This window comes from Miscanthus floridulus, chromosome 2 (assembly GCF_019320115.1).
Source record: "Miscanthus floridulus cultivar M001 chromosome 2, ASM1932011v1, whole genome shotgun sequence".
Lineage (NCBI taxonomy): Eukaryota > Viridiplantae > Streptophyta > Magnoliopsida > Poales > Poaceae > Miscanthus > Miscanthus floridulus.
In genome coordinates, this window is record NC_089581.1 from 39,973,475 (window position 1) to 39,989,791 (window position 16,317).

General features: G+C 46.7%; 4 protein-coding genes across 7 annotated transcripts; 2 read left to right on the forward strand and 2 right to left on the reverse strand.

The window, feature by feature from the left end:
• On the forward strand, positions 1–9,399 carry LOC136522331 (beta-glucosidase 34-like). 4 transcript variants are annotated; one of them, XM_066516167.1, is made up of 10 exons: positions 1–214; positions 4,610–5,585; positions 5,711–5,966; positions 6,141–6,256; positions 6,426–6,649; positions 8,259–8,290; positions 8,493–8,595; positions 8,733–8,841; positions 8,958–9,160; positions 9,263–9,399. In XM_066516167.1, exons 2-9 carry the CDS (start codon positions 5,488–5,490, stop codon positions 9,124–9,126), a joined length of 1,107 nt encoding a protein of 368 aa, XP_066372264.1. In that variant the 5' UTR covers positions 1–214; positions 4,610–5,487; the 3' UTR covers positions 9,127–9,160; positions 9,263–9,399. The 4 variants fall into 4 exon arrangements, 3 of the variants coding, with proteins under 3 accessions (XP_066372264.1, XP_066372271.1, XP_066372258.1); XM_066516174.1 differs by having other exon boundaries at positions 4,610–5,399; positions 5,504–5,585; positions 8,958–9,306; XR_010775864.1 differs by lacking the exon at positions 9,263–9,399 and having other exon boundaries at positions 8,493–8,644; positions 8,958–9,093.
• A 190-nt stretch (positions 9,400–9,589) lies between these two features.
• On the reverse strand, positions 9,590–10,685 carry LOC136522355 (E3 ubiquitin-protein ligase EL5-like). The gene has a single exon (XM_066516187.1). The coding sequence runs from the start codon at positions 10,102–10,104 to the stop codon at positions 9,592–9,594; it is 513 nt and encodes a 170-aa protein (XP_066372284.1). The 5' UTR covers positions 10,105–10,685; the 3' UTR covers positions 9,590–9,591.
• A 4-nt stretch (positions 10,686–10,689) lies between these two features.
• LOC136522365 (umecyanin-like) lies at positions 10,690–11,911 on the forward strand. Its single transcript, XM_066516193.1, has 2 exons — positions 10,690–11,312; positions 11,403–11,911. The coding sequence occupies exons 1-2, from the start codon at positions 11,126–11,128 to the stop codon at positions 11,615–11,617; spliced, it is 402 nt and encodes a 133-aa protein (XP_066372290.1). The 5' UTR covers positions 10,690–11,125; the 3' UTR covers positions 11,618–11,911.
• On the reverse strand, positions 11,791–15,676 carry LOC136522320 (dnaJ protein homolog). Its single transcript, XM_066516155.1, has 6 exons — positions 15,352–15,676; positions 13,377–13,539; positions 13,135–13,279; positions 12,778–13,054; positions 12,489–12,687; positions 11,791–12,400 (listed from the first exon to the last, which is right to left on the reverse strand). The coding sequence occupies exons 1-6, from the start codon at positions 15,499–15,501 to the stop codon at positions 12,075–12,077; spliced, it is 1,260 nt and encodes a 419-aa protein (XP_066372252.1). The 5' UTR covers positions 15,502–15,676; the 3' UTR covers positions 11,791–12,074.
• Between the last annotated feature and the right edge of the window lie 641 nt (positions 15,677–16,317).

Sequence of the window (16,317 nt, forward strand, 5' to 3'; positions counted from 1 at the left end):
CTCATACCTCAGCTCAGCACTCTTAGTTCCTTGCACGCTAGCTAGAAAAACTCTCTCTCTCGGAGATGACGAAGGGCAATGCAACGTCCTAGTAGTGCTGCTTCTTGTTCTGCTGGTCATACCACAAGGATGTAGAGCCCAAAGTAGTGAAAATCTGACGAGGAACACCTTTCCTAAGGGATTTGTTTTCGGCACTGCTTCTTCTTCTTATCAGGTTGGTCGTGTTCTTGGATTCTTCCACAGCTTGGTCTATACTAGGTGTGGTCTTAGAGATGATTTCAATTATTTAAGAGGCCGGGTTTTATTTATCGGTTTTGAAGGGAGTGATAGATCGAACATGAATTATTTGTTCTGATAAAATATGACCAATAATCGAGTTGTTCCAAAATAAGAAAGAAGAAAACTCGTGAGTCCTCTACATGCAAGGTGTCAAGATTGTACTGACTCATATATGTACACGAAAAGATGAGAAGGTGAAAGCTAGTAACATATATTGCTGGGCTCGAGTTGCATGACATGTTGATATAGGCTCGAGAGCTCTTTCTTTTTACTATACTTGCGCCTCTCTTTTCTGGTGACTATGGGACATTATATAGAGCGGCCTAAGGGAGATCAGTAGTATAAGTACTCCATCTATTTCTTCTTATAAGGTGTATTAAGATTTGAGAAAATATTTAGAAATTTGCTTTGATCATTATATAGTTACTCCTATTATTATATGTCATCAATTTCTACAAAATCGATTCTTACAAAAAGATATGTGAAATGTATATCTACTAATACAACTATACTATGTATATAATTTTATTATTAGTCATAGGTCAAAAGTTATGAACTTTAATTTGACTTTTTTGAATCCTAATGTACCTTACATTTTTTTAATGGATGGAGTAGTAAATCTAATGGTAAACATATTCTTTCTTCTCTACCTCCTCTTTTTGATGTGTCTTAAAGAATGGCCAAATGTCAAAAGTGTTAGACTATATTGCCATATCTCCGGATACTATAGATAGATTAGGATCGTAATTCTGTATTGCATTATATCTAAGGGAGACTACTTGCCCCTAAGCTACTCTTATATAATTCGTCTATGAGACTTAGCAATACAATCAATTATTCTACCAGTTGTAGTCTCTAAAAAGTTCTCCCACGGTCACAAGAAGGGTCACAATGATCAAACAAAAATTGGGGAAATTTACGCTAACTTCATTTAGAAGAAGACCCATTGTAGTAAAAATCAAACTTTAAAGATACTTTTCCTGCTACTATAGGATTTTTTTTTTCCATTGTAGAAGACCCATAGTATCTTGGGATTTTTTTGTCAACCAAATTTTCGGCATCATCCGTTCAATAATTGATCTTATTTATGAATATGCCTAACTAGCTATTCTTCCACAAAAATAAAAGTGCAGTTTCAAATTGCATATATTATTTAGACGTGGAATGCCACTAATAAAATAAATGTCTTAGCAATTTAGTAAATCATAGTTATATTTACAGCAGTTAATTACTTGCATTATTGTTTGTGTAAACAAAAAGTCAAATGATTGAGTTGAGTGCTTCTACTATTCTTCCATATGCAAGCTGGAAACACTTTTGTGACTCAGAAGCTTCAGATGATGGAAAGATAAAACTAGAAGCTTTACCTGAATGCGTCACTTATGACTCATTCTATGTGTTCAAATCAGGATAAAGAAGCATATGTTAAAACTAACCCGCATATTAGATGGAGACTCGCCATCTGTTACACTTAGTCATAAACTTTTTTTTTTCCGATAAAGGAAGTTTTCTTGATCTCAGTCAATTACATCCAAAAAAAATATCATGAAGATCACTCTCGGCCTCTACACTGCTAGGGTGTACACAATCTAAGACAATAAAAAAGGATGCTACACTAAAACCTAGTCTTTTTATTTCCGTTCACCAACATGGCAACACTTGGTTAATGATAAAGGCACTCCAAAAACAATGTCTCCAAAAAGGACATGACACACAGATGCACCAGCACCACCAGCACCAGCATTGTCATGGTCCAATCAGTGATGGTCAGACCATAGGTTTTCACTCTGGAGACAAAATTCCTTGCACTTCAGACAATGCCTTCAACAAAGTTATTGATAGGTACAACCAAGCCAAGGTTTTTTTTTGCGATCAGGCCATTCACCCGTGTTTCATTAAGAGGAAAACAACCAAGCCAAGGTCAAACCTAGAATTTTCTCCCCAAAATTGAAGAACCAGTATCCACGGTTACCAATAAATTAGAGATCCCAAATGCTGCCTCCACCATCTTTCCAAGCTAGTGTCACCGTACTGCCAATGACCAACGGCCCACTTACTCTACAACAAACAAACGATTTTTAGATGTCCCACCACAAGATCTATCTAAAAGTGGGATACGCTGCCGAGTAAGTGAGTCCATGAATCAAAGCTGGAATGGCTTCGGTCAGAGAACTTGTATAGTCGCAAACTTATTTCTACTTACAATACATAGTCAAGTGATAGTTCATACCATAGTTGTTAAAATGACGATTTAAAAAATGGTGCGATTTTTACTTTATCATCTTAATTTATCGGTTTGATCCAACAATTCTACGATCCTCTTACTTATGATCATACGATTCGCGGTCTTAACACTGGAGTTCCGATCAAATTTAGGATCATGATTTTAACAATCTTGTTTCAGCCATATAAAAATGTTAGTGATAGACAGTGAAAGCCTCATGATATTCCAGCTCCTCCCCCCGCGTCGCTCTCCGTACAGGGCGACACGGGGAGCGACTCCCCCTCCACTGTCACCACCCCCGCCGGCGTGCTCCCCTAGGCGCCGCCGCTGCTCCCCGGCCAGCGGCGGCGGCGGCCAGCTGTGGCGTCCAAAAAGGCACCCCACAGCACCTTCCCCTTCCTCTCTCCCCCTCCCCTTCCCTCCTCCTCTTCCTCTGACCTCAGGCTTGGAGCTTGGATGGCCGGCGGCGTGCTCGGAGCTTCAGATTGGGACCTCTTGACCCGGATCCGGCACTCCCGCCCCGGATCTGGTTCACGGACGGCACTCGGGCGCGGCGGCCCGCAGGCGCAGTCGGCCCTCCGGCCCGGCCCCCAGGCGCGCCTACCGGTAGCGGCCGCGGCCGGCCGGCTTCTCCGTAGGCCGCGTCGGGCCGAGGCTCGGCATCGGGCGAGGCAGCACCGTCACGGCCTCGGGCTCCCTCGTCTCCACATCCGTGAGCTCCGCGGGCGACGCAGGGTGCAGCCTCGCGGGCGTGGTGACGATGCCCTGCTCGGCGGCTGGAGATGGTGGCCGGCGGGACACGGGGCAGCGCGACGGCACTGCGCAGGGCGGAAACAGCCTCCGTCGGCAACGCGCCGCCGACGTCGTCCTCGTGGAGGGTCCTCGACAGGGCTGCGTCAGCGACAGCTGCGCTCCCCTCCCGTTCCTAGACCTCACCGGGCCATGGTGGCGCCCATGGCGCTGCTGGCGTCTGCTAGGCAGTGGCGTGGCTGCGGCCAGGTCGGCGCCCCACGTTCACGCCAGATCTGGTGCCTACGCCGAGGCGGTGGCCAGATCCACCGCGGGAGGCTGCTGGGGATGGGGGCGCGCGCCTGGCCGCTGCACTCTGGCCGGGCGCGGGTGGCGCAGCCCTGTCTCTGGGGGTTGGTGACCGGGGCCAAGGGACACCCCAGCGACCGTTGGTGAAGAAGCTCTCAGGTGAAAACCCTGCCTAGCTTCTCGCTTTAGGCCGGCGCCGGTGGTGCAGCATGCATCATTCACCTTCCTGAAGGCATCGCCGAAGGATCAGTTCGCCGCGCGGGTCGTTGGGGCTGGTTCTAGGACAAAAGTCCTTCTTGTGCCCTCTAAGCGTTGTTGGCGTCTGTGGACGTCATGTCCTCCTTGGAGGCTTCGTTGTTGGCCACCATCCATCAATGCCGCTCCTTGCTTGTGTTGTGCCTGCCTGCGCTTCAGCTTACTACTCGCTTTGGTCTGTCCACCTCGGGTGTTGGTGTCGCCGCAGTCATTTCTTCTTCGCAGCGGCTACCTGGTCGCTGGTGGATATGGTCGCCTTCTTCTTCGCAACGGCTATCTAGTCGCTGGCGGACACTGTCGCCTTCTCCTTCGCAGCGGCTACCTGGTCGCATGCAGATGGATGCTGAGCTCTTCGCAGCAGCTACCTGGTCGCTTGTGGATGGATGCTGAGCTCTCCACAGCGACTACCTGGTCGCTTGCAGATAGATGCTGAGCTTTCTACCAGTGATGCTTTGCCACCACGGCTTCACCCACCTTTTGTTGGCGACCTTTGCGCGGATGTATTTTTCCTTTGGCAGGCATAGTCCGTTGGTGTTTTGAGGTGGAGGTTCCCCCTCGTGTTTTCTTACTGTTTGTTTGTGTCTTTGAGATCCCGCCGGTAAATCCTAGGATTACTTGTGAGTCCTTTGTATCCGTGTAAGCCGTTTTTTCAACACTCCCACTTCTTTTTAATGAAATACACATCAATGCGTGTTATTGAAAAAAAAATGTTAGTGATAGATGTAAAACGCATGTGAGATGGGGGGAGTTCTCTGTCTACAGGTTTGACATTTACATCAGCTTTTTTATTCTATTTCTATTTGTATTTTACAGTATGAGGGAGCAGTCAAGGATGATGGAAGAGGGCCTGCTATTTGGGACAAATTTGCTCACACATTTGGTTGCCCTGTTTGCTTGCTGATAAGCCATAACTAAAAATACTTTTGGCTGATTTGTTGTGAGAGAAAAATATTGTTCATTTGTTGAAAAAATACGGCTTATAAGCTAAGCGAACATGACAGATATCTTTGAGTCTCTGTTTAACCACGGTTAATATATGTATAGGATATGATTTTTCAGGCTCTTGGATGAGGATTCAGTTTAAATGATGCAAAGCATCCAATTTACCGGAAATGAAACTTTAGCTGACAAGTTTCAAATGTGTTAGGCTCGTGCCACTACATAATTTCCAATCCATTGAAATGTACATGCCATATACTTTAGACGTTTCTAGACCCATGAATTTGGTTTGAATGAGTTTGGGACTTGAAAAAAGTTTTAGTTAGTAGGCTAGTAATACTACTAGCATCAATATAACTATCTTTCATGAAGCCTATAGAGACTTGATGTGGATGACACAGTAGAAAGGAAACCATTTGCACTTCGCTCTCTTGTAGCTGGGAGATTTGGCTGAAGCTGTTTTCTTGTAAGGGAAAAATACTGTAAATTCTAGCTGAAAAGTCGACTGATAAGTTCAAGTGAAACTATCTTACAGGGCCTGTTCGTTTGAACTTATCAACCGACTTATCAGCTAAAATCTACAGTATTTCTCTCTCACAATAAAACAGCTTCAGCTGTCTTATCAGCCGGTTTTAATACCAGTCGAACAGGCCTTGAGCTATATGTACGTGCCTGAACCTTGATTGCTTCTGCTGGGTTTTAACTCTAGCCTACCCTAACTTATTTGGGACTTAAAGGCTTTGTTGTTGTTGATGTTGTTGTGGATAGAGCTATATGTAACACTGTATCACTGGGACCTTCCCCAGGCCCTGGAAGACAAGTACACTGGGTGGCTTGATAGGCAGATAATGTGAGTCACTGTCACACACACTCCATAGCTAGATTTGAGTGAAGCCTCGCAGCTTCAGTGGTGTTGTGTCTTTCATGATTAGCCACTATAATCAAACTGTTATGTATCGCCCGGATATAATGCAGCAATGATTATGCGGTGTACGCTGAGGTGTGTTTCAAGGCGTTCGGAGACAGGGTCAAGCACTGGATAACCTTCAACGAGCCACACACTGTTACAGTTCAGGGCTACGATTCCGGAATGCAGGCACCAGGGCGCTGCTCGGTGCTCCTTCATGTCTACTGCAAGGAAGGCAACTCAAGTACTGAGCCCTATATAGTTGCTCACAATATCATATTGGCTCATGCCACAGTTGCAGACATTTATATGAAGAAGTACAAGGTCTGAAGTATCTGTTTTTTCATTTGAAATTTAAAGCTGTATAACACAAATAATAAAGCATATATCGACAGTGTATACATATGTTCTGCTCTCTGCATTACCCTGACTGTAACAAAGTTGAATAGTGTGAAATCAAGCTTTGGACTTTAGTGTTGAGATCCAATTTTTATGCAGGCAACACAGAACGGACAGCTGGGCATATCTTTTGATGTCATCTGGTATGAGCCGATGTCAAACTCCACGGCAGATGTCAAAGCGACGAAGAGGGCACAGGAATTCCAGCTAGGATGGTGAGGTTCATCAACACATTATTCTGCTCATAAATTCCCAATGCAAGACTTTCCTGAATCTAAGTTGTATACAGCAGTATCATGAAAATATATAATATAGCTCTTAAATTCGAACTTCTGTATGTTTATGGTGAAGTTATTTGCTAACAAGACTGATCTGAAATTGAAGGTTTGCGGACCCTTTCTTCTTTGGTGACTACCCGGAGATAATGAGATCGAGGGTTGGAAACACGCTGCCCAAGTTCACAGCTGAAGAGGCTGCTCTTGTGAAGGGGTCGCTGGACTTCATGGGGATTAATCACTACACCACGTTCTACATGCAGGATGACGAGTCCACTGTCGTTGGGACACTGCTGAATAATACCTTGGCAGACACAGGAACTATTAGCGTCCGTAAGTTGGCATTATCTTTTCTTTTGTTCAGACAAGATAAAATTAAGAGTTGAAAAGCTCTGTGCATTCAATCAGATGTGAAAATATCGATCTAGACCAAGTCCTATCACCCTTCACCGGTAGTAGAGGTGATTTCCCATGCAAATATTTGAGGCTGCAACTTCACACTAGATCACTACAAAAGGTCCATGTGCAATCTCTCATTGAGCGTAGTGAACAAAGGTTACCCAAATAAAAAGGAAGATGGATAAACAAAGCGGGATGCCTCACTCTAGTAACTTTAGTCCTCTCCTCCATACCAACCTACCACCTCACAGTGCTTCTCTTGGCGGCATGGGCTAAGAGGAAGATTGATAAAATCAGGAGATCTTTCTTATGGAAAGGGGAGGAGAATGCCAATGATGGACACTGCCAAGTTAACTAGCCATAGTTACCAGACCGAAAAGACCTTAGTGGCTTAGGCGTGCCTGACCTTGATAAATTTGGGAGAGCCCTCCGGTTGTGCTGGCTTTGGCAAGAATGGGTAGAGGACTCCAAGCCTTGAATCGGCTCAGAGCTTCTATGTACTGATGTTGATCGTCTCCTCTTCAACTCCTCAATCAACATAACTTTGGGTGATGGTGCAAAGACGGTTTTGGCACCATAATTGGCTTGAAGGAAAAGCTCCAAGGTACATAGCCCCGAATTTGTTTTGGCTTGTTTCAAGAAAAAAACGAACAATGCAACAAGAACTCCGAAACAACAATTGGATGCGCTCGCTAAGAAGGAAAATCACCTCGGCTGTCCACATAGAGGAATTTGTGTCCCTTTGAATACGAATTCAGGACGTGCACCTGCAGCAGGGCGTTCGGGACTCCATCGCCTGGCAATGGACCCAGTGTGGGACTTACTCCACCCGCTCAGCTTACAGAATTCAATTCAAAGGCTCGCTCGTCCTGTTCCGTGCTGAACTCATTTGGAAAGCACAAGTGGAGAACAGATGCAAGATCTTCGCTTGGATTTTGGTGCAAGATAAAATTCTTATGGCGCACAACCTACAAAAGAGAGGGTGGCCACACCAAGAACACTGCGTGCTATGCAACGGTCCCTTAGAAACCGGCCTCCACCTATGTCTATGTTGCTCTTTTGCTAAGGCGGTTTGGGATTAAATCCTCTCTTGAAAAAACTTCACTCAGCTGCAACAATAGCCCTAGCCAGACCCCATCCATATCAGAGCATGGTGGGAAGAGACTGCAAGGAAAGTGCCGAAATATGAACGTAGACGACTAAACGGGGTAGTAATCTATACCTTTTGGAATATTTGGAAAGAGAGAGATAACAACGAGATAGAAACGGTGTTGCAAGTAGCCGCAAGGATAAAGGAAGATATAGAGCAAAGGAAGAGAGCACTGCTTATGTTTAGCTGATGTTTCCCCTTTTGGGGTGTGTTTCCCAATTATCCCTGCCTTGCTTGTACATAAACTCTCTTTACCTATCTTAATTGAAAGGCAGAGCTCCTGTCATTGCGTTAAAAAAAAAAGAAACAAACAATTTATTTTTTGCCTCCCTCTGCTGAATGATTGCCTGAATGGTTCTTGCTGACATATTAATGCCTTTCACGTTTTTTCAGCCTTCAGAAATGGGAAGCCAATCGGGGATAGGGTGAGTTCTGGCTTTCAGCAAATCTTTTGGAACTCAAAAGAATATTAGAAAACACGACAAGATATGAAAGCATTTTTCTCTCTCAAAGTGGCACTGAAGTATAAAGGAGACTGAGAATTCTAAGCTGCAGCACTGCTTTTCTTTCTCTGAACTTACTGTACATGTGACCTGCGAATTCATACATTGTCTGTCCTCCATGCAGGCTAACTCGATATGGCTCTACATTGTACCTGGCAGCATGCGGAGCCTAATGAACTATGTCAAGCACAGATACAACACTCCACAGGTGTACATTACAGAAAATGGCAAGTACAGAGACGGACAAAATTGTTGTCGCTTCAGATATTTTGCCTTGTAATCTCATTAACATTTGCGCCATTAGCATTTCTAACACTCATTACTACAGAGAAACAAGAAACTAATGAAACCCCTGTTGATTTAGGAATGGACGATAGCAACAGTCCCTTCATTACCCTGGAGAACGCACTCAAGGATGCCAAGAGGATAAAGTACCACAATGACTACCTGACAAACCTAGCTGCCTCCATCAGGTACTACTCATTTATCTTAAACAGTCACCAGATCAATACAAAAGCAAGGGCGGAATGCAACCCAAGTTATGAAAAAAAAAGATCTGCTCATTCAGTGCTCACCACTGACAATGCAGGGAGGATGGCTGCGATGGGAATTTTGTGTGGTCTCTTCTGGACAACTGGGAGTGGACCGCTGGATACACCTCGAGATTCGGGTTGTACTTTGTGGACTACAACAACAATCTCAAGAGATGCCCAAAGAACTCAGTGCTGTGGTTCAAGAACCAGCTGAACTCTTCTTGATGGAAGTTTGGTTGCCCATTTAGAGGTCCACATGGTATGCTCCTTCAGATCCAGTAAGCAGTATTTTCTAGCGATTTGTCCTATCCCCTGTATATGCATTGGTTGTATAGTGATTCTGTGCAATAATTGATTGAAGGTTCAAAGTTTATCGATAAACATAAGCATTTCTGGGTGCAATGAACTGTCGGCACTAATCAAGGTGTACTGTAACCGGTGCAATTTGTGGCATTAGCCCATCTCCAAAACCATACCTTGCAGCTTTATAAACCGGATTCTCTGGTCTTCCAGGATGGCGTACTGGTACTACCAATTTTTGCTGTCTCGCCAAATCGACACAAAAAATTGAGAGAGAAAGAAAAAGAAACTTTTGCCTCTGAAATAATGTGCCAAAGAATCCTCTAAAATCCTACGCCTCACTAACCAACAACTGAAAGTGGGTGAGAAAATGCGTAGCACATTGACACACTAACGCGAGCCCACTGTGGCGCCTCCGGATCGCGGCGGCAACGGCGGGCACTCCGGGCGCGGCGGCCGCGGCAGTGTCGTCCACACCTCAGCTCGGCAGAGCGGGCACGTCCCGCGCGCCCTGAGCCAGCCGTCGACGCCGCACTCCGCGTGGAAAAAGTGGCCGCACGCCGAGACCACCCGCACGAGCTCGCCCCCCGCCTTGCTGTTGCTGCTGGCGAACTCCGACAGGCAGAGCGCGCAGCGCGGGGCCTCCTCCTCGTCCGCAGACGCGCTCCCGCCGCTCTTCACGGTCCCAGCCGCCCGCGCCTGCTCGTACGTCACGAGCGTCGCGTTCCCGAGCGCGCGCTCGACGTCGTGCACCGCGGCTGCGCCGCCGCCGCCGCCTGGACGACGGCCCGGTGGTTGTCCGCCGCAGGCGCCCGCGGAAGCCGCGACGACGATGGCCACGATGAGCACCGCAAGGACCACCGCCGCGGCCACCGCGATCGCGGAGGCGGCGTCGAGGCTCATGCTCGCAGAACGCGAGGGACCGCACGACGCGTGCTGGCTTTCTTGGTACGCTCGGCGTTCTTGCTGCTGCTGCTGCAGTGCTGGTAGTATATAGCTAGCTCACAAGGGAGAGAACGAGAGAGAGAGAGAGAGCGATGGGTGGTGTTGTTCCTAGAAAGTTTCAGAAAACTTCTCCTTTAATTTTCTTGCGGCGCGCAATTGTATTTACGTCAAAACTTGGGTAATTCGGAGAGGGCCTTTCCATCGCCGCGCCTTTTTCCTTTTGATTCTTCACCTCCACACGGCAGTGCCGGCTGCAGTGCAACAGGGCTAGAAAGAAAGCCTTCTTTCCCATTTGGTTTCTTCTCTAGAACGCGCTGCACCTGCCGGCGTTTTGTGCGGTCGTTTGACTCCTGCCTACTTCGCCGCTAAACCTTGGGAAATTCCGTGCTGTCCGTGTCCGAATCCACCGTGTTTCATTCAAATGCGACCGCCCCTGCCCCCTGGACATGTACGGAGGTCGGCTGTGGAGCCTGACGAAACTGACCAAGGCAAAGGGCAAGTTCGACTATTCGAGTGGAGTAGCCAGCGTTCATTGTGTGATGAGTCCGTTCCGTCGGACATCTTCAAGGCGATCTTGCGAGTGAACTGCACCGTACTTTCCTGGAGAAAACGGGGATCAATCAGAAATTCAGAAATGGAACGACCTGGTCCAGGGCCCTTGGTTTCTTGGGCTGCATCTCCAGCGACAACGACGGCTACAGCCCACAGCCGCAGCTTGCACGGGACAGTGTGTCAGAGTCACTGAGAATAGCATACAGAATAAACCGCAGGAAATCACTGGCACGGATCGTTGGCACTTGGCAGCAGCAGAGGTTGTCAATTGCCAGTAACCGCTCCAAAGCAACGTAACTGCAGTTCCCTTTTACTTGGTGCCCCAACAAACGAACAGCGGTTTCCTTCTCTTGTCTTCTCCTTCGTTGCGCGTATTCATTCGTTGGCCATCGCAGTCGCACCCAACAGCGGTGGGCGTCAATCAAGGATGGGGACGCTCGGCGCAGCGGCCATGGCCACGCTCCTGACCGCCGTCCTTCTCACCGTCCACGTGCCGCCGCCCGCGGTCGCGACAGACCACGTTGTCGGGGGCTCGATGTGGTCCATCCCGCTGCGCGACGACATGTACCTCGCCTGGTCGTACAACACGACGTTCTACGCCGGCGACAACCTCGGTGAGCCCTCCGGATTCTCTTGCATTGCCTGCCGTCTGCCGGTGATATGATGCAACAGCACCCTACTGACTCCACCACATCCGCGTTCAGTTTTCAGGTTCCCGATAGGGTTCTACGACGTGGTGCAGGTGTCGAGGAGGGAGTACGAGGACTGCACCGCCGACGACCCCTACAACATCAACAACTTCCGCGTCCCACCGGCCGTCGTCCCGCTCGACTACAAAAGTATGCGCTACTACGTATGCAGCGTCGGCAACTACTGCAAACTTGGCATGAAGTTCCATGTCACGATCCAACCACGCTAGCCTGCTCACCATTTCTTCTTCAATTCATCCGCAAATTGTTTCTCAACAGTCTACATTACCTTATGATCTGTAAGTTTCAGGCATCATCAATCAGACAATTGGTATACGATTATGCGTTACATAAAAAGAAAAAATTGTGCCGATGTGCAACGGCGTTGTCAATCAGACAGCAATGGAACAGACATTGCGCCCATACGTGCGTTATACAGTAGCATTCTACAAACATTAAGTCCACCTATATATTGATGAAACCATGACTCTAGCAAATCTCACAAACAAAAGTAAAAATGTAGCCAGCTATGCCTGGGTAGCATTTTTCAGTTGCAGCAAAAAGGATACATTCCCTGCTTGCAGGGGTAGAATCAGCTTCCTATTTCGCATCTCAGCGACAGCAAAACCAGAGACCACTCGCGCACTTGAAGGGCAACCCTGCCAATTGCCTTGATGAATAGTCTGCTTACTGTTGCGCACACTGCACTCTTTGGGCTCCGCCTGGCATCTCATCATCCTCCTCGTACGCCTCCTGGGCAGCATGAGCTTGCTTCCTGCGCATCTCTTCCTCGATGTTGTTCACGTCAAGCATAGTTGTCTCCTCGCATTCATCTATCTCCATGTCGGTCAGCTTGGATGAAGACCTTGGTGGAAGTACTGCCTCGAGAGCCTTGCACTGGTCTGGTGCCAGCGAGTCAGGGAACTCCACCGTGAAATGAATGTAGAGCTTCCCCTTCATGAAAGGCCTCTGGTAAATTGGCATCCCCTCATCGTTTATCGCCTTGAATTGATCTGCTCAAATTAACAAACAAGGATCAGAAACAGATACAGCTGCAGAAGCACAAAGTGACAACTGAGGTCTACAAGAGAAAGGGCTTACCAGGTTTAACAACTTCACCAGGGTTTAATTTGATGAGAAGCTGCCTGTTGTCCAGATGTGTAAGCACAAATTGGAACCCACAGAGAGCTTCGGTCAGAGACAAGGTGTGCTCATAAAAGAGATCTTCACCCTTTCTTTTGAACTTGGAGTGATCCTTCTGCTGGAGGACAAATACAATGTCTCCAGTGACGGTATCAGGCTGCAAGTAACATAACATATCAGTATAAATTTTGAAATCATAAAAAAGCAACCTCTACATCTTATCCCACTGATGCTTGAGCAAGCATACCGCTTCATCAGCTTCACCAGGGAAGGTGATCTTCTGGTTGTGTTGCATCCCCTTCTCAACATGAACCTCAAGAACCTTCTTCTCTTGAACAACCTTCTCACCCTTGCACCCTGGGCAGCGATCCTTCTCATTGATGCTCTCTCCAGTCCCCTTGCACTCGTTGCAAGGCTGCTGCATCTGCTGTATCATGGAAGGCCCCAGCTGGCGGATTGTGACTTTCATGCCTGAGCCCTGGCAACCAGGGCACCTCATTGAGGCACCAGACTTCGAGCCCTTGCTGGAAGGGGAAAAAAGCACATTCAACCAAAGGTTTTGGAAAAATGATTCGAATAATTGGGAGGGACAAACAGAACTAACCCCTTGCACTTGGAGCAGATGACATTGCGCGAAAGAGAGAGCTTCTTTGAGGTGCCATTGTAAAGATCTTCCAGAGAAACTTTAAGTGGGTGGACTACATCTTCTCCCCTCCTTTGCCTTCTTCCCCTGCTGCTTCCACCACCTCCTGTGAAGAAAACATATAAAAACCAGTTATCACATTGATAGAAGGAGCATAACAAAAAAAATAGTCACAGATGAATATGGGTACCACCAGACAATACCTCCAAAAGAGGGTCCAAAGAATGATGAGAAGATGTCAAATGGATCAACATGGGCTCCTCCTCCGCCCATTCCTTCCTTAAGGGCATCTTCACCATACTGATCATAAATCTCACGCTTCTCTGGGTCGCTCAAAACCTCATAGGCTTGTGCGAGCTCCTTGAACTGAAATAAATTAAAATAAAGCTTTTACTCTACAAATCATGGATCAAAACAGGAATTTAGCAGACAAACTGAATCAGTAAAGGAAGGGAACACATATTTTTACATTTGTCACTTCTATATAATTTTTTACTAAACAAAATTATCATTGTATACACCAGCACCATGATATACAAAGTATAAGCAAGCAAGTGGACAAATCATATAGCATGCAAAAAATATTACTGGCACAAATAATGTTATGGAAACACATATGTAACAGCTGTAAAACGCAAAAAGTTTTAATATACAACACAAAAAAAAGTAATGCCAATGATCTCCAGGTGATTATACCAAACAGGCAAACCTTGTAATCTTTACAAGGTAAGAAATCACAAAAATAACGTTATGGAAATGCATATGTAACAGCTGTGAAACGCAAAAGGTTTTAATATACAACACAAAAAAATGCCAATAATCTCCAGGTGATTATACCAAACAGGCAAACCATGTAAGCTTTACAAGATAAGAAATCACACAAATAATGTTATGCAAATGCATATGTAACAGCTGTAAAACGCAAAAAGTTTTAATATACAACACAAAAAATCTAAGCCAATGATCTCTAGGTGATTATACAAAATAGGCAAACCTTGTAACCTTAACAAGATAAGAAATCACATAGGCTACATAACAGACAAATAAAGCACAGGCACATCCAAAAGGGCAATCAAAACATTCATTGGACGACAAACCAGCTGGACCACTGCATACTATTATCTGCCATTCCATGTGACATCAACGTCTGCAAAGATTTCAACCATGGCTGCTAGGACAAGGATAACCTCCCTACATGAAACTATCAACAGGGGATTCAGCCATGTCTCGTCCCACATGATAAAGTAGGATACAGAAAATGTTACACCACTGTCATCAGCTAACAGTTGAGTGAACTTATTTTCCAAGACATTACACATTGTATCCGAGGGTAAAGTAAACAGATATTGAACATCTTCTGGATGACCACAGATACCGCATTGAAACATCCAGGTGATGAGAAGGATAAGCTTCCCATGACAATATAACACCACCAGAGTAACAAAGCTCGGGAGAAATGCATTATAACTACCATGCATCTTGGTTACTATGTAACCCTATAGCTCTTGACAGATAGGCCCCCAACTGACAGTGTATTTCACCTAATAAAATAAATCTACTGTGAAGTAGTTAGTTTCCACACGAGCAACCTCCAGCACAAAATGAACAATGCAGGCACTGCTCAAAAAACCCCGATGGAAGTACCAGCTACAAATGTTTGCAACTGAACCAGCTGCGGAGCTTCCTGTCATCTAAAAGAAAAGACTAGCCAATATACATGCGCGAAGTGAATCATAACACATGACCACGAGAACCGCACATGGCATGCAAGCTAAAAAGCTGTTTTCTTTCACCTGCATAGGATTCTGAGCGCAGCAAGCACATGGAGATGGTTCTCGCGAATCCCCACAAAATTAAGGTCGCAATCACGGTACACAACATGACCGCGGATCGCCCACCGCAAACCTAGCGTATGCAACACGAACTACCAATTGCACCTGAACCAGCTATAGAAGCATCAACGAATCTACCAAACGATCACATCGTGGAAACAGGACTGAGGAACCTCGAACCTAAACATCATCAAGACCAACACGCAACCCTTCCTAAAGGCTAATTTACCAAACGCAAAGGCTGCCCTAGTGCCCTGAACCTCGATCTACCGCAACGGATCACGCACGCCAGATCGGATCAAGGCCAGATCGCAAGAGGGGAGAGGGGAGAGGGGGTGGTCCGGACCTTCTCGGGGTCGCCGCCCTTATCGGGGTGGTTCTTGATAGCGGCCTTGCGGTAGGCCTTCTTGAGGTCGTCCTGGGACGCCGACTTGGGCACCCCGAGGATCTCGTAGTACTTGGTGTTGTCGCTCTTCTTCGGCGCGCGCCCGAACATTTTACCTTTGCAGCCACCGCCGCGGGTGCCGCTCGCCGATGTGGGGTACGACCTCGCCGCCGCCGCCGCCGCCGCTCCTGCGGGGGAGTGGGGTGGGGAGGAGCAGGAGCGGAGGGGAGGGGAGGGGAGGAGGCGGTCAAAGCTGGTGGCCGAGCGGAGTGGGAAGCGAGAGGGTTTGCACCGCCGATACGCGTTGGTTAATGTAGTCGGGTCTGTAGACGACTGCAAATACGTCAACGCCGCAGCGGACGCGTATTCTCGGTGCTGGGCTAGCAGAATGGGCCCGAATGCGTCAGGGCTCAGGGCACGGGGCTTTCCCTTGCTTTACTGCACTTTCACTTTCACACACGTGCTTCGTGCTTGTGCAAATAATTGTGGTTTGGTTTCCATGTGGACGACAGGAGCCGGAGGAATAGAACGAGTTTGGTCGAATCAAATGTTCGGCGACCATAGCCGCAACCGCAATTAATCACAATCAGTCAGCTATAGGGCATAACAATTATAGGCTCAGCTCGTTTTGCTATAATTTGACTTATGTTAGTGTTAATGTTGATTTGTTGTAAGAGAAAAGCATTATTTCTTCGCTGAAAAATACTATTAAAGCAATGCTGAAAACAGGACGTGTGATTACATATTTCAAATAATAAGAAGACCACGTGATCTTAGATTTTTGGGCCCCTTTATTCTCTGTACTCTTATATGCACTTTACTAGCGACGAGATTATATATCGTTTTATCTGTTCTAATATGTTTTGAAATCGGACTCCATATTGTTAATGGAGCGTTATTACAAATCGTATGAAAGACGGAGCATGA

Excerpts from the sequence above, each read along its gene's own strand:
- LOC136522355 (XM_066516187.1), bottom strand. The coding sequence starts at position 10,104 with ATGAGCCTCGACGCCGCCTCCGCGATCGCGGTGGCCGCGGCGGTGGTC.
- LOC136522331 (XM_066516167.1), top strand. The coding sequence starts at position 5,488 with ATGTTGTTGTGGATAGAGCTATATGTAACACTGTATCACTGGGACCTT. Across the intron at positions 5,586-5,710 it reads TGGCTTGATAGGCAGATAAT|CAATGATTATGCGGTGTACG; the intron begins GTGAGTCACTGT and ends GATATAATGCAG. Across the intron at positions 8,291-8,492 it reads GGAAGCCAATCGGGGATAGG|GCTAACTCGATATGGCTCTA; the intron begins GTGAGTTCTGGC and ends TCCTCCATGCAG.
- LOC136522320 (XM_066516155.1), bottom strand. The coding sequence starts at position 15,501 with ATGTTCGGGCGCGCGCCGAAGAAGAGCGACAACACCAAGTACTACGAG. Across the intron at positions 13,280-13,376 it reads CTTTGGACCCTCTTTTGGAG|GAGGTGGTGGAAGCAGCAGG; the intron begins GTATTGTCTGGT and ends TTTTCTTCACAG. Across the intron at positions 13,055-13,134 it reads ATCTGCTCCAAGTGCAAGGG|CAAGGGCTCGAAGTCTGGTG; the intron begins GTTAGTTCTGTT and ends TTCCCCTTCCAG.
- LOC136522365 (XM_066516193.1), top strand. The coding sequence starts at position 11,126 with ATGGGGACGCTCGGCGCAGCGGCCATGGCCACGCTCCTGACCGCCGTC. Across the intron at positions 11,313-11,402 it reads CTACGCCGGCGACAACCTCG|TTTTCAGGTTCCCGATAGGG; the intron begins GTGAGCCCTCCG and ends ATCCGCGTTCAG.